At 35.3% G+C, this 14817-nt stretch overlaps 1 protein-coding gene across 2 annotated transcripts in view; it reads left to right on the forward strand.

Moving 5' to 3' along the window:
• Positions 1-14817, forward strand: part of Apoltp (Apolipoprotein lipid transfer particle) — a 1459665-nt gene that overhangs the window by 776205 nt on the left and 668643 nt on the right. For both annotated transcript variants that reach the window (XM_072546518.1, XM_072546519.1), the window contains exon 35: positions 7087-7261. In XM_072546518.1, the coding sequence (XP_072402619.1) occupies positions 7087-7261 (175 nt within the window). The remainder of the gene's footprint in view (positions 1-7086; positions 7262-14817) is intronic.

The following is a 14817-nucleotide window of genomic DNA, read 5'->3' on the forward strand; positions in this document are numbered from 1 at the left end:
TTTCTTGTGCGTATACGCAAATCATATCTCGCATTTCTTCATTAGTAAAATGATTGTGACGAGACATTTCAATCAAAAAAAGTAATGATTACTTTTAAAAAATGCAACATTACACTACACTGTCACATCAAAAATAATTTACTCTGAACAAATGACATTTACCAACAACAATTATCTGACAGTCCAAAGCATACTTTTCATAAATGAAATAATATTTGAACTCCTTTTTTAAGACTCTAAGCAGTTCGAATGCGTTTTTATCGAAAACGGTTGAAATTATTATGTTTAAACAGGAGTACCAATTTTACGTAAAAATGATGTTTACATCATATTTTCTAATAAAAATTACTAAAAAGTTTCATCAGAAAAAGTTTAGACTCAATTTGATCATTAGGAATGATCCACGTGGCGCCCTCTATGACAAAACGTAAAATTGTAAATAAAATACTATTTCTTGTCTAAGATTATGCCTCTGTGCCAATTTTGATAGCAATTTATAAATATACAGGGAAACTATAAGCAAAAAACGAAAAACACAAATTAACTTTAACACCCTGTATCTTTTTTTTCAGCAACATTTTATTAAGGCATATTTAGCCCAATAGCCATATTTTGGTCCAAATAACCTGTCCTTAGTCTATGTCCCAATAGTTATGCTTCACTCTGTATAAGTCAGAAAATTAAATAGGTATATATGGATAGATTATAAAAGAAGAAGATTTATTCTATTAATATTATTAAAAAAAAAATGATAAAAAATAATTTTAAATACTGCAAAATAATTTGGCAAAAACATGTCAATTTTTTGCTTACTTTTTTGTCAACTTTTAAACCATTGGCTGCAAAAAACTGTTTTTTTTTTGTATTTTGACAGCTTGAGTTTTTTTACAAATTTTAAAAAGAAGAAAAGTTTATCTAGCACACTTTGGGATGAAGTTAGTGCTTTTTTTTATAAATTGATAGCAGCTTTGTTTATAACAATTAAGAGACCTTATTAGGGTCATGTGAAAAAACATACTTTAAGGTTTTAATGTAAAAAATTCGAAAAAGATTGCATTTTAATGTAATCGTTCACAAAGCTTCAAAGTTGTGGTTTTCAAAATTGGTCGGCTTTGAAACTAGTGAGAGCGCAAGAGGGGGAAGGAGCTTTTAACTCTATCTCTGTTTCTTGTTTATAGATTGTGACGTTTCTTTTTTTAATTTGTATGTGCTTTTTGCGTACATTACGAATATGTATTATTTAAATAATTAGGTTGTGAAATAAACTATCTAATTTGTTTAAACACTTTTTTTAGTTTTTATTTTGTTTTTAGGAATATTTGAGGTAATTTTTATTTCAAAACATAAATATTTATGATTAATATATACTACTTCAATAAACTTCGTAAATATTTTATTTTATAATAGATGTGATGAAAAAAAAACAAATTTATTCAATTCATTTCTATTTTAAAGTACTTACTAATATTTCTTTAAAAATAAAAAATCTCAAAGCAAAATTTAAGATTTTCCTCAATGGACAATCATCTCAATGAAAAAATTTTCATGCCAACCTATTTATTTATTTATTGTTATTTATTTATTTAACAATTTTTAAACAAATTAAAATATATATATTTTTTGCTTTAAAATTAAGTTCTTTTAATAATTCGAATTATTCTAAGACGTTTATTCTTGTATTTTTTTGTAAAATACTTAAGTTAAACTTAAAATGCAAATGAACAATTAAAAATGCCGATTTTTCAATAGATTATACATCGAATTTAAAAAATAAAAATATGAGGTGAAAGTTTACAAAATAGGTTCAAAATGCGCAACTCCATATTGATTTGATATAGCATAAGTCAGTTTAAAATATTCGTGAACAAATTAATATACAGTTGTGTTTCGGGATATATAGACTTGATAAATATCTAAACTTTAACGTCCAAAAGGCATTGTTTATTTTTTACTCATAAGCTGAATCTTATTTTAGTCGAAAGAATAAATATTATGCGACATTACAGTAAAAAGTTAACCCAAAGTTTACCACGGAAAGCTGTTTATTTATAATAATTTTTAAACAAATAAAAATTTCATTTGTGTTTGAACTGTTTATTGTTTTTATAAATATATATTAAGCAAGTTACCGTGGTATACTTTGGGTAAACTTTTTACTGTAATATTGCAGCATCATATTCTTCCGATTAAAATAAGATTAAGATTGTGGTAAGAAATAAACAATATGTTTCAAACGTTAAAGTTTGGACGTTCTTCAAGTCTATGTATTCCAAAACGCAACGGTATATCAATTTGTTTATGAATATTTTAAACTGACTTTTGCAACATAACATCAAAATGAAATTGAGCATTTTTAAACCAATTGACTTAAGCTTTCATCTTGAATTTTTTGTTTTTTTTTACATCTGATGTTTAACCTATTAAAAAATGGCCTTGAAAAACGCTACAATTATTTTTTAGGCTATTTTAGTAGTTTACCCTTTACGTTTTATAATACGCGTTTTACATAAATATCATAAGAATCATTTTCGTTTTGAAATAACTCTCAAATTATTTAAAAAAATTGTTATACACACATAGGTTGACATGCAAATGTCGGATAACTTTGAGCATAGCATATTTGCATCATAATAATATCGATTAAAACAAGTTTCAACATGTTAGCATGAAATCGAACTTTTTTAAAAAAAGCCACACGCATCTGGGATTATTTTTTTTCCAAGCATTAAATAAACCAATAATATTTTTAGAAATAATTGAATAGGATAATTTGTTTTTTCTTCATAAAATCTATTATAAATAAAATATTTACGGAAGTTAATTAAAGAAGTATATATAATAATCAAAAATATTAAATCTTTAAAATAAAAAGTACTTCAAATATTCTAAAAAAAATTTAAAATTAAAAAGAAATTGTTTAAATAAATTAGATGATTTATTTAACAACCTAATTATTTAAATAATAAATATTCGTAATGTACGCAAAAAGTATATACAAATTAAAAAAGAAACGTCGAAATCTATAAACAAGAAACAGAAGCTTTGTGAACGATTCCATTAAAATGCAATACGATATTTTTCGAATTTGTCACATTGAAACCTTAGGCGGAATTCACACCAAAGCAATAGGCAACAAGCAATAAGCTATAAGCGATGCGCGATCTGAGTTGCTCATATCATGCTGTATACAAATGCATTGTGTAGGTTGAGTTATTTCAAACCGAGACGACAGCCATATCGTATCGAATAATAGGGTCTGGAGTCGGACGATTTGTATTGCAAGCGATATTTAGGTTGTGTTGCTAATTGCTTGTTGCGTGAAAATGTCGGACGAAAAGCAAAATATTATATTTGTACAAATCATCGAAAAATATCCTTGCTTATACAATTTCACCAGGAACGATTATTCTAAACGTAGTGCAACGGAGAAAGCTTGGTGTGCAGTTTCCAAGGAAACAGGTATATCAGGTGAGTACAAAAGGAAACCACCGTTTTGATTTTAATTTTTTATTTTATTTTGTGGTATTTTGGCAAATACACGGCATGAGGAGTGATAAAATATTGAGATAAATAATTTCGTAGTGCTGTTGCAGTATTGTGTTTAGTATTATGTAAACCAATTGCAGGAAGAATTATAGGTCCAGATTCGTTTAAAACATTAACATCGTCTTCTAACACAGGTACTGAAAAACGACCTTCAGTGTTTCGTATAACATTGTGTAGGACACAACCGGCTTTTATTATATTATCAACAGTTTCTTGTCCACATGCAATAGGTGTTTCAAAAATGCAAAATTTACTAACTAACATGCCAAATGCGCATTCAACGCTTTTACGACCACGAGATAATCGATAGTTGAATATGCACTTTTCATCGTTTAATAGCTTTTTTGGAAAAGAGCGCATGATGTTTTTACGCAATGGGAAAGCCTCGTCGGCGCACAAGTAAAATGGAAATGTATTACCGCTTTCATCATAAGGCAAAGGTCTTGGTGGTGGAAATTTTAATTAATTTCTATCCAGCAATTGTCTAAGTTTACTGCTTTTAAAAACAGCACCGTCGCTATTTCGGCCGTAATAGCCAACATCAATAGTCTCAAACATTCCATCAGCATCTGCAGTTGCCAATAATACCACAGAAAAAAAATCTTTGTAATTGTAATTTTGCGATCCTGTGTTACGGAATTTCTTTATTCGGATATGCTTTCCGTTGATGGCACCTATGCAGTTTGGTATATTCCAGAGTTCATTGTATCTATTTGCTATATATGTCCATTTTGTCTCATCTGGAGCTGGCATGTATTGAGGTTGTAAAGAGTTAAAAATAGCAGCTGTTGTTTCGTGAATGATGTTGGTAATGATACTGCATCCTGGAAAAAATGCAAGTGATAATGCTGCAAAACTGCTGCCTGTTGCCAAATACCTGACAGAATATTTTTTTTAGTTGTATCATATATCTCACAGTGCAAATATTAATAAGTATGTGTAATACATAATATTTATTTTTAGTTACTGAATGCAAAGAAAAATGGAAGAATCTGCGGACTGCACTGAAACGAGCTCAAAACAAGTTACCGTCAAGATCTGAAGCCAAAAAGAAGAAATATTATTTACACGATGTAATGTCATTTCTTTTTGCATTTTTAAAGTCGAGGCCACAGTCTGGTAATCTACCCTCACCGAGTAGAGACAATGATAACGACGTAGCAGAACCTCCCATAGAACTGATAGAAACTAATACGAGTACCAATAATTCAGATTCAACCGTCATAGAAGAAGACAATGAAGACCCCCCTGATACACAAGACTGTGAAGGTAGTGCCGTTGAACACGCACAAAGACAAAAATTACCTCTGCGTCCTAAACATTTTGTTAATACACTAAAAAAAAAGAATCGCGCAGCAACTGTGACTTTTACTTTGTCAGATGAGGCGGATAAATCTTTTATAGAATATATGAAACGGCAAACTAACGCAGAAAAACCCATCAGTGCAGACTTGGAATTCCTACAGAGCCTGCTGCCAGATGCTATGCAAATGGATTTCAGGAGAAAACGGAGGTTTAAGAGATCAGTGTTAGAGTTAATCGACAACATATTAGCGGAGCAGGAAAGAGAACAAAATCTGCAATTTGCAGGCCCCACTTCTTCGTCGGCATCTTCCCAGTGGAGTCACGACGACTCTTCTAATGTATCGGCAGCTGAATATCTTGCTACATGGAACATGCAATAATAAACTAATTCTTCTTTCTTTTGAAATTATGTTGTAATCGTATTTTTGTACTAGAATACTTTTGGTTTTAGTTAAATATAAAAGTTTTCTTATCCAGTCAATAGAACCTATTGTTTGCCAAACTACACTTACCTCAAAGTAATTAGCAGACATTCCTCGGGGCTTACTGCTAATCTGTGATTCGTATCTTTCTTGAAGATAATCAGAGAAACAAGTCTCAGCAAAACTGAGAAATTCTCTTTATTCATCCTGTAGAAACTTTTAAATGTTTCAGGGTCCAAACTCAGTTCTGTAGCAACCACACTCACTGAATGAACAAAACTTTTCACATGAAAAAGTCGCACCCAACATCGACGTTTCTTTTTATTTGCTTTTAATCGTATTCGTCGTAACATGTAATAAAAAATTACGACGTTGTTCACGACGGACATTTTGTATATCGAATGAATATATTGCTTCGATGAGAACAAATGCACGATACGATATTGTATATCGCATGTAGCGTATCGCGTATTGCCTGTTGCCCATTGCCTTGGTGTGAATTTCACCTTAAAGTATGTTCTTTCAAATGACCTTAATAAGGTCTGTTTAATGAACAGACCTGCTATCAATTTATAAAAAAAATGCACTAGCTTGGTCCCAAAGTGACCTGGGTCAACTTTTTATCCTTTTAAATTTCTAAAAAAATTCATGCTATCAAAATATGAAAAAATCAGTTTTTGGAGGTCAACGGTTAAAAAGTTATTCTCATTGTTTATAAGCAAAAAATTTACATGTCTCTGCCAAAATATTTTGCAATATTTAAAATTGTTTTTCCTTATTATGTTTTTAACAATATTAATGAATAAATCTTCTTCTTTTAGAGTCTATTCGTATATTTAATATACCTATTTAATTTTCTGACTTATATTGTTGCAAAAAAATTTAATTTAAGATAAACAAATTAAATAACTTTTAAACTCTTTGACTGATTGACTTGAAATTTTAAGTTTATTTTAAGCACTATAAGATCCAATATTGTGTGTAATATAAAGGTTATAAGTTTATTTAAAAAAAAGTTATTAACATTTACAAAAAACAAATTTTTGACCTATTCTGCAACTTTCTAAGCAACAAATAAGGATAGGAATATTTAGAAAACGCCATTTTGAAGGTTTTTATATGACTTATAAGTTTCTTCTTTTCTCAAATTTATTTTAAACGCTTTACTTTTTGCTGATAGACGAAAAAGCGAAAATTTACCGTTTTTGACCTTAATTTGTTAATAATTAATTAAGCTTAAAAAATCGACTGCAGGAAACATAGATTTTTGTGACAGAGTTCCATACTATTCAAAACAACTGTCGTTTGCCTGGCCGGTTCAGTGTCACAAACAGGATACTTTTTTGCTTATTTCCCTGGTCTAGTTTATCTACTATGCAAAATACGATACGAAGTAGGCATGAAAAGTAATGAAGGGCACTTAGAGTATGGTATTTATAAAGTTAAGACTTAATTTATTCACATATTATTTTCAGTAAAAATAGTTTGGACTTTCAGTACTATAAAAAATTAATAGCCATATAGTATACTTAATATAATAAACGACAACCTGAAAATCCATGTATGTTAAAATGCATATTTTAAAGTGCAGAATGCCAAAGTATTTGATGTCAAAGTAAAAAGCTAAAAGCGTATCTGAAGCAGTCACCTGCGTAAAATGCAGTTTTCAATGATAGAGTTATTGAAATTTGTAGTTTAAAAGACCTACCTCGCTCTATCATTTAAGGGAAAAATTCAATAATGTATATGAAAGCACACTTTTAACACAAAGCTCAGCTTAAAATCAGCCCCAATAATGAATTTTTATTTTCAGCAACACTTACAATCGATATATCAAGCTATTTTGGGATGATGATAATGCACTTTTAGACAGCAAGTGTAACATTCAAACAGGTTCTACTTTACTGGATCGACACACGAAGGGTAAATTAATTATTGAATTACCCCTGTCTACAAGACATATTGCGTTGGTTGACTATGATTATTCTGTAAGTAGCTATATAACTAATTTAAGATCACTTTTCATTTCAGCATCAGTTCCTTTACTTTAGTTAGATTTATTGCCAATATTAAACAAGACATAGTAATTTTAGAATTCAGACTGTTAATCTCTTTATCAATAATTAGTATGTTATGCTTTTCCCTCTAATAATTTATTACTTAGTTAAATATGTGGTTATTCTTCTCTTTCCTGTTACTAAAAGTGTTATTGTTGTTGTATTATTTCATATTTTTGTAGAAATATAACGTTACCACTAATAAACGTTCTTCGTGCGACAGAGGCATTTTATTTTGTATTTTTACATTTTTATAACTTAGACATATACAACTACAAAACATATTTTATAAACATGAAACTTTTTGACCACCCTATCTTGATCTATAAGGTAAATTTTATTATGTAATTTAAAACATTTAGCGCGTGTTTAAATTGTTTTTGGTCCCATAAACGGCGACCTATTATATGCAGAACGGTACCTTCTTATAATGTAAATACTATACATGGTGGTCCTTAAGTAATTGTACAAAAAGCAACAGTTGATTATACACTTTAAAATATTACGATTTAAGCCAAATTGCTTTAATAAAATGTTGATATTAAGAAAGATACAGGGTGTGAAAGTGCAAAATTAAAATTTTATTTTTCACTATAATTCACACACACACACACGCAATGATCAAACCTGCCCCTAGGAACATGTGTATACCAATGTAAGAATGGGATCCACATGTCCGAAGATCAAACCGGTCACACTTCGCTAGTCGAAGTGGTACCTATCTGACCACAAGGCTTTTCCACCACCCCTCCTCATCGTATGACTTACGTGAGGAGGCTTATGATCTTAACTTTACTTAAGATGCCCTGGGTAATAGGACATCCTCGGTTTTTAGTGAATGTGGTTATGCCACCTAACTGTAGGGGTAGCCACATCTAGGCTTTTCTCCCTATTTACTTTACTGACTCTATTGATTTTACTCTAGCTTTATGTCGGGACTTGAGTCCCTAAAAAAAAAGAAAAAGGAGCGTGTGTTCCGACCATAGAGCCATCAGCCTGAGCTGATGACTCTATGTCCGGAAAAGAGTGTGTGCTCGGTCACTCAGCCGCCGATTTGGCAAAATAAATTTTGTTCTCCTCGCCGGCTGAGCACTCGAGAGGGGTCCGGCCACCAAGCCCATGTATGCCGCACATGACCTCAGTGCTCGGATGTCGCGAGTAGATCTTTCATTTCGATCTGCCTTAAGGGCCTAGTCCGCGGAGCGGTATATAGAAGGCCTGGCGGGCCCCTTCTATATTTGCTATATAGGGTAAATTTACGTTAAACGGTTTAATGAAAAGTATGAATATATCAATATGAATTTACGTTATTTAATCAGAAAACACATTTTTTTTTGTGGACTTCCTTGTGGCTTCGGGACTATAAAATGCCTGGGCAACAATTCTTTCCTTTTTTCCTTAATCCTATTTGTGTGCGTGTATTGGGGTGTGCATTCCCAAGTGTATAATGCTCTCACACACCCCGGTGTATATTGGACTTATAATTACCTAAAAACCTAAAAAAGAAAAGCGTACCCTCTCGCCAGAGTTTTTTTGGTGTGTTTCCTGATTGCCTGCATTTCTTTGTTCGTTCTTCTTGCAACCATCTCATTCTTTATTTATTCGTTCGGGTTCTCCCTATATCGAGCTAACTGTTGTTTTGGTCTTCTGTGTACCGTCCTTGTGTTTTCATTGTAGTTAGTCAGCTCTCTTAACATTCTGCTGGGGTGGTTTCTTAGTCCGTTGAAAATTTCATATGCTCTCTCGTCTAGTGTGCGTAGGATTCTTGTTTGTCCTGAGTCTCTATATACATATCTCAAGGGTACGTACCTTGGTATCTTAAGGGCATCTCTGACTATTTGATTTTGAGTAGTCTGTATCTTTTTCCTGTTTGTTTTACAGGTGTGTCCCCACGCAGCGGATGCATATGTTAGGACTGGCAGGATAATACTATTCGCAACCCTAATTTTGGTTTTAAATCGTAGTTTACTTTTCCTTCCAATAAGTGTTGAGAGCTGACTTTTTAACGCTTTGGCTTTGCGTATTTGCTGATTGATGTGCTCAGTGAACGTTAGCTTCTTATCTAGATGTACCCCAAGTTATTTAGCCTGGTTGGTCCAGTCTACTGGGGTGTTTTCGATTGTAATTTCACGATTTGGTACACTTCTTCTGTGACTAAACATTACAGCCTGTGTTTTGTCTGGATTTAGGGCTATTTTCCATTTTATGCACCATCTTTGGAATCTGTTTAGTGCTCTTTGCAGATGATTAGCTGCATGATCCGGGTTTCTCCAGCTAACAGCTATTACTGTGTCGTCAGCGTAAAGACTCAACAGAGAGCCTGGCTCTTTTGGCGTGTCAGCCGTATAGATGGTGTACAGGTACGGCGACAGCACCGCTCCCCGAGGCACACCCGCCTCCAGGGTCCCGACTTCGGATAGGGTTGCCCCTATTCGAACTCTGAACCTTCTGTTGGCAAGATATGACGCAAGGAGGAATGTCATCGCCTCACTGTAACCAAATTCATTCATTTTATAGATGAGTCCATGGTGCCAGACTCTGTCGAAGGCTTTGCTGACGTCCAGAAAAGCTGTAGCTGTGTACATTTTTTCATTAAATCCTTTGGTGATGAATTCTGTAAGTCGTAGTACCTGTAATTCACAGGAGTGTTCGCTTCTGAACCCGAATTGAGCCTCTGGTATGGTTCCTAGCATTTGTGATTCTGCATTGAGTCTTTTTAGTATGACTCTTTCCGCTATCTTGCTTATAGATGATAATAAGCTGATAGGTCTGTAATTTTGCGGAAATGTGCCGTTTTTACCAGGTTTTGCAATCATTATTACGTGTGCCTCTTTCCATTTATCTGGGAAATATCGTAGTTTTAGCATGTTGTTTATTATGTTAGTGATATAAACAATAGCTTTTGTTGGTAGATTTTTCAGCGCCCTATTTGTGATGTTGTCGGGTCCTGGGGCTTTTTTGGCATTTGTCCTTTTTATAAGTTCCTTTATTTCTTCGGGAGATGTATTTGTAATACCTATTCTGCCCTTTTTCCTTCTAAGTCTTCTCGCTGTTCTTTCTACCTCTTCTTCAAAGTATATGTCATCGTCGGGGTCTTCGTTGTTTCTACACGCCCTTTTTAGTTCATCCTTCATGACTTCGGCTTTGTCGATTTCCGTATGGACAATCCCGTTTACTCCATGTAGGGGAGGTATGGGTTTCTTGTCCTTTCGGAGGATTTTAGATAACTTCCAGAAGGCGGATTTGTTAGGATTTAGCTCATCGATATAGGAGTCCCAGCTTTCATTTCTATGATTTTGAAGTTGTTTTTTCACTTCCCTGTCTAGCTCATTTGCAATCCTTTTGTCTTCTATTGTTCTTGTGCGGTAGGCTCTTCTTCTTTTCCAGTTTTTCTCTTTGATTAGGTTTTGAAGTTCTATACTTATATCCCTGAATCTTCCTTTTTGTCTTGTGATTGTTTCGGTTTTGGAGCTGGCATCGATAGCATTGTTTATTGCTTGTTCTAGTTTTATTACACTGTCTTCTAGTTCTGTAATATTATTAATTGTTGGGATGTTACCGATGTTCTCGCTCACAATTCTTCTGAAGTTTGGCCAACTTGTCTTCTTTCTGTTTTGGGGCTGCAAATAGTTCAATTCTGTTGCGCCCAGGGTCAGGACGATTAGGTTATGTGTCGAATCGCCTTCATTTAGAGAATGTATCTCGTATTGTTGACCCACGTTGTGTAGGATTGCAATGTCGAGATACGTAGGGAGTTCTCCGTGAAAACATGTCGGTTCTGTTGGTCCGATGACATATGCGTTCGGTCTGTTCTCGAGATGATTGCAGAGATATCTTCCGTTTCGGTTGGTCGTCCTGTCAAACCAATTGGGAGATCTAGCATTTAGGTCTCCAATAATTATAGTTGGCTCTTCTGAGTTCAGTATTAGGCTCAAATCTTCGTTGAAAATCGGATCATGTGGTCTAACGTAAGCTGACACTATTTTTAGTGTTTCGTTGTTGGCCTTAAGTCGAATAATTGTGGCTTCCATTGTCACCAGTCCGTCTGGTGTTGGAATGTGCTCGTGTTCGAGTCCCTTTTTGACTAATATAGCTGTTCCTCCTGATAATGCTCTATGATCCGTTCTATAGATATCGTAGCCTGGAAATTTTGTTTTTTTCCTTTCCACTAGTTTGGTTTCTTGAAGGGCTACGATATCGAGCTCTAATCTGTTTATTATTTCATCCAAAAGGTTGATCTTTTTGAACATTCCGCCGGAATTCCATGACCCAATGCGTAGATCTTCGTTTTGGTTTGCTAACATTTTCGGACGGCTTCTCCAAATGCAGTCATCATTTTTGTTGCTTTGTCCATCATGGACATCATTTCCATCATTTTGTTATTATACTCTGTATGGAAGTTTGCGATGAGGGTAGCTGCGTCCTGTACCGACACTTCTTGTGGTTGTGCTGGAGATTCTAAGGTGGTTTCAGCGGATTTTTTCGCTGCCTGTACGTAGCTAACTCCTTTGTTGATTGGAGCGCTGTTTATGGGTCTTCCTACCGGTCTTGTTGGGGCAGGTGTTTTCTTTTTGGGAGCCTTAGAGCATCCTCTATAATTTGCTGTGTGCGCTTCACCACAGTTTGCACATTTGGGGTCGGTTTCCCGGCTTTTCTCACAGTCGTTACTGATGTGGTTTTCTCCGCATTTAACACATCTGGATCCGCAAATGGCAAGCCTTTGAGCTGTGATAGAACCCTTGACAGTTATAACACTGTAGGGTGTCTTTTGTGATTTTGAATTCATCCTCCACATAGATGCGCATGTAGCATATATCAGATATTTTTTTAATTTTTGCAACGTCTTCCTCTTTGAGGGTGACGATGAAATGTGGCAGTACTTTTTTATCAGCTTTTTTGGAGATCATATTGATCACCCTTGTTGCTTCTATTCCTTTATTGTATAGTTCGTCTTTAATTGCTACTGTGCTAGTAGTAGCAGATAGCCCTTTTATAATGACTCTTTTTAGTTTATCGCTATCTATGGGATATGCGATGAATTCTACTTTTGGAGTGTGTTCTTCTAGAATGTGTACCATTCCTAGGTAATCTTTTCTGGTTTTTGTGTTAATAACAATCGATCTGCCTGATCGTGCAAACTTATTGACTGATATTGTGCCTTGGTTGGCTGCTCTCTGCAGGATTTTTTGGTGTTCTCCTACAGTTTTTAGGATTATCGCCGGTGGTTTCGGCTCTTTTACTATTGGCTCTTTTACTATAGGCTCCTCGCTTGTTTGCGGTGAGTCTTTTGGTACGTCGTTTTCTTTTTCAACTTGGCTATTTTTGCTCAAGTTATTTTGGGCAGTTTTCTTTTTCTGGCTTCTTTCATGAGCCTCTTTCGCAGCCTTGTTAAATTCGATTTCTTTCCGCTGATTTATTATCTGCGTCTGCTTTTCGGCGACGCTTATTTTTGTTTTCACACTACTGTCTGATTTCTCAGTAGTGGTGCCTGTCTTTTTTTCCTTTTTTGTTTTGGACTTGTGTCCAACCTGCAGGTTCTTTGGTTGTTATGATTCTTTCCGGCTCTTTAGGCTTGCCTTTGCTACCGGATGGCTTTACGGGGGGAGGTGAACCGATTCCTAGTTCCGCTAGCTTTACAATGTCATTATCGAGGGAGGCTTTCCACGGGTCGATTTCCATTATTGACTCTTCTTTCTACTTGGCTGCTGTTAATGCCATTATATGTTTTACAAGTTTTTGTATCTCCTTGTCCTTTTCTTTGTTTTCGTTTCTCAGCTCAGTCATCTGAGCGAGAAGGTCTTGGATTTGTTTGTTCGCTTTTTCCTCGCGGATACGGCTTTCTTCTTTTAGGGATTTGATCTGTTCTGTCAGTACATTGACCGACCTTAAAAGCTCATTGGCCTTTTCCCTTTCCGCCATTTCTCTGGCCTTTTTCTTTACTTCTTCGTCTTCCGAAGAGTCTTCTTTGGGCCTTAGCCTTTTCATTTTGTTGCCGATTTCGGGCTCTGCTTCATTTTTGGAGACGTTGTCCACGGCGGGTTGTATCTCTACTACAGTTGGGGGCGGGGCTTCGTGCGATTCTGCAGCTGGGCTCTGCTCTTCGTCGATGGCGTCCATCGTATTGACATCGTCATCGGTGTCGATTTCGCTCAGTTTTTCTTCCTCTGACTCGGGCAGATAGGAGTCATCGTCAGAAGATATCACGATTTCTATGTCGTCGATCGCGGGATTAGTCGATTTAATAAATTTATTATAAAGCTCGATCGAGCTGGCAACAGAGGGGTTTGATGATTCGGCTAAATCATTCTCTTCTTCTTCTTGTATTGTCACCTGCGTGACAACACTTTCTGGCGGGGGAATATCACTCATATTGCCGTAAGGCAGTGAACAAATAGTTCATAAGATATAAGAAAATTCTAATTAGACGACTCTTTTTTTTTTCACCGACTGACCGCTGTCAGTACGGCTTACTGGGGGCCGTCCCAGGTACCTCGCGGTAGTTCACTCCCTATATTCACAGTGAGGGATCCTCTTCCTGTTTCTCACACCTCAGGAGCAGGGGCCGTTTCTGTCCGACCTTGTCAAATGTCAAGGCCTTACAGTGTCATCCCTGACGACACACTGAGGTGATCCCGAATTCTTCGCAAACGCGAAGCTATTATAGCCTCCGAGAGGAGCCTATAAAAACAGCTCCCCGACGGTTTAACTAGTAACAACCTCGCATCCGCTTTTCGCTAATATGTAGGACAAGTGCCTATGCCACACTCGGTGTCTTACCCACCGGGAGCTGAAAAGCTCCGTTGACAATAGGTCAGTCGCCCCACCTAAGCACGCTTCTCTCTTGAGCACGTCCGTACTGTTCGACTGCTCGAGTCGAACTTTCACTATAACTTTCATGTTTGTAAACATTTATGTATAAAAATTTATAACTGGGTACTTTTAAATATGAGAAATTATAATTTGCTGCACGCTTTGATGTAACTGATAGAGGGCGCCGCTTATGCCACATATGCGGTATAAATTTGCACTTAACTTTTTTGCTCTTTAAGTTACCTGTATTTGGGAGAAAAAATATTAAAGATATATTATTTTAACAAAAAAAGCTATATTTGCTAATAACTTCAAAACTCTACAGTTTTCGAGATAATCGCATTTTAAAAATCAGCTGCATAATTCTGATCTAAGGCAATTACTCCAGGCAACGAAGAAAAAATAGACAAAAACATCAATACTTCTGAATTTTGGTACAAAATACCTTTAACTAAAGCTAATAATTAACGAAATATTAAATAAAATTGTAACGAAAATATTTTGCCTACCTCAGGGTAAGATTATGGGGGTAGAAATAGGGGACAGAAACTATGGGGGCGAAGATAGGGCAAGCAAAATAAACGCTACTATGCGAACGGCACTCAGGGGGTTGCTGGAGAGCTGGGGTCGTGGATAAGTGAAATAAATGGGTCAAAAAAATATTCTGTTAATACGTC

This window comes from Diabrotica undecimpunctata, chromosome 10, assembly GCF_040954645.1.
Source record: "Diabrotica undecimpunctata isolate CICGRU chromosome 10, icDiaUnde3, whole genome shotgun sequence".
In the NCBI taxonomy this organism is placed as follows: domain Eukaryota; kingdom Metazoa; phylum Arthropoda; class Insecta; order Coleoptera; family Chrysomelidae; genus Diabrotica; species Diabrotica undecimpunctata.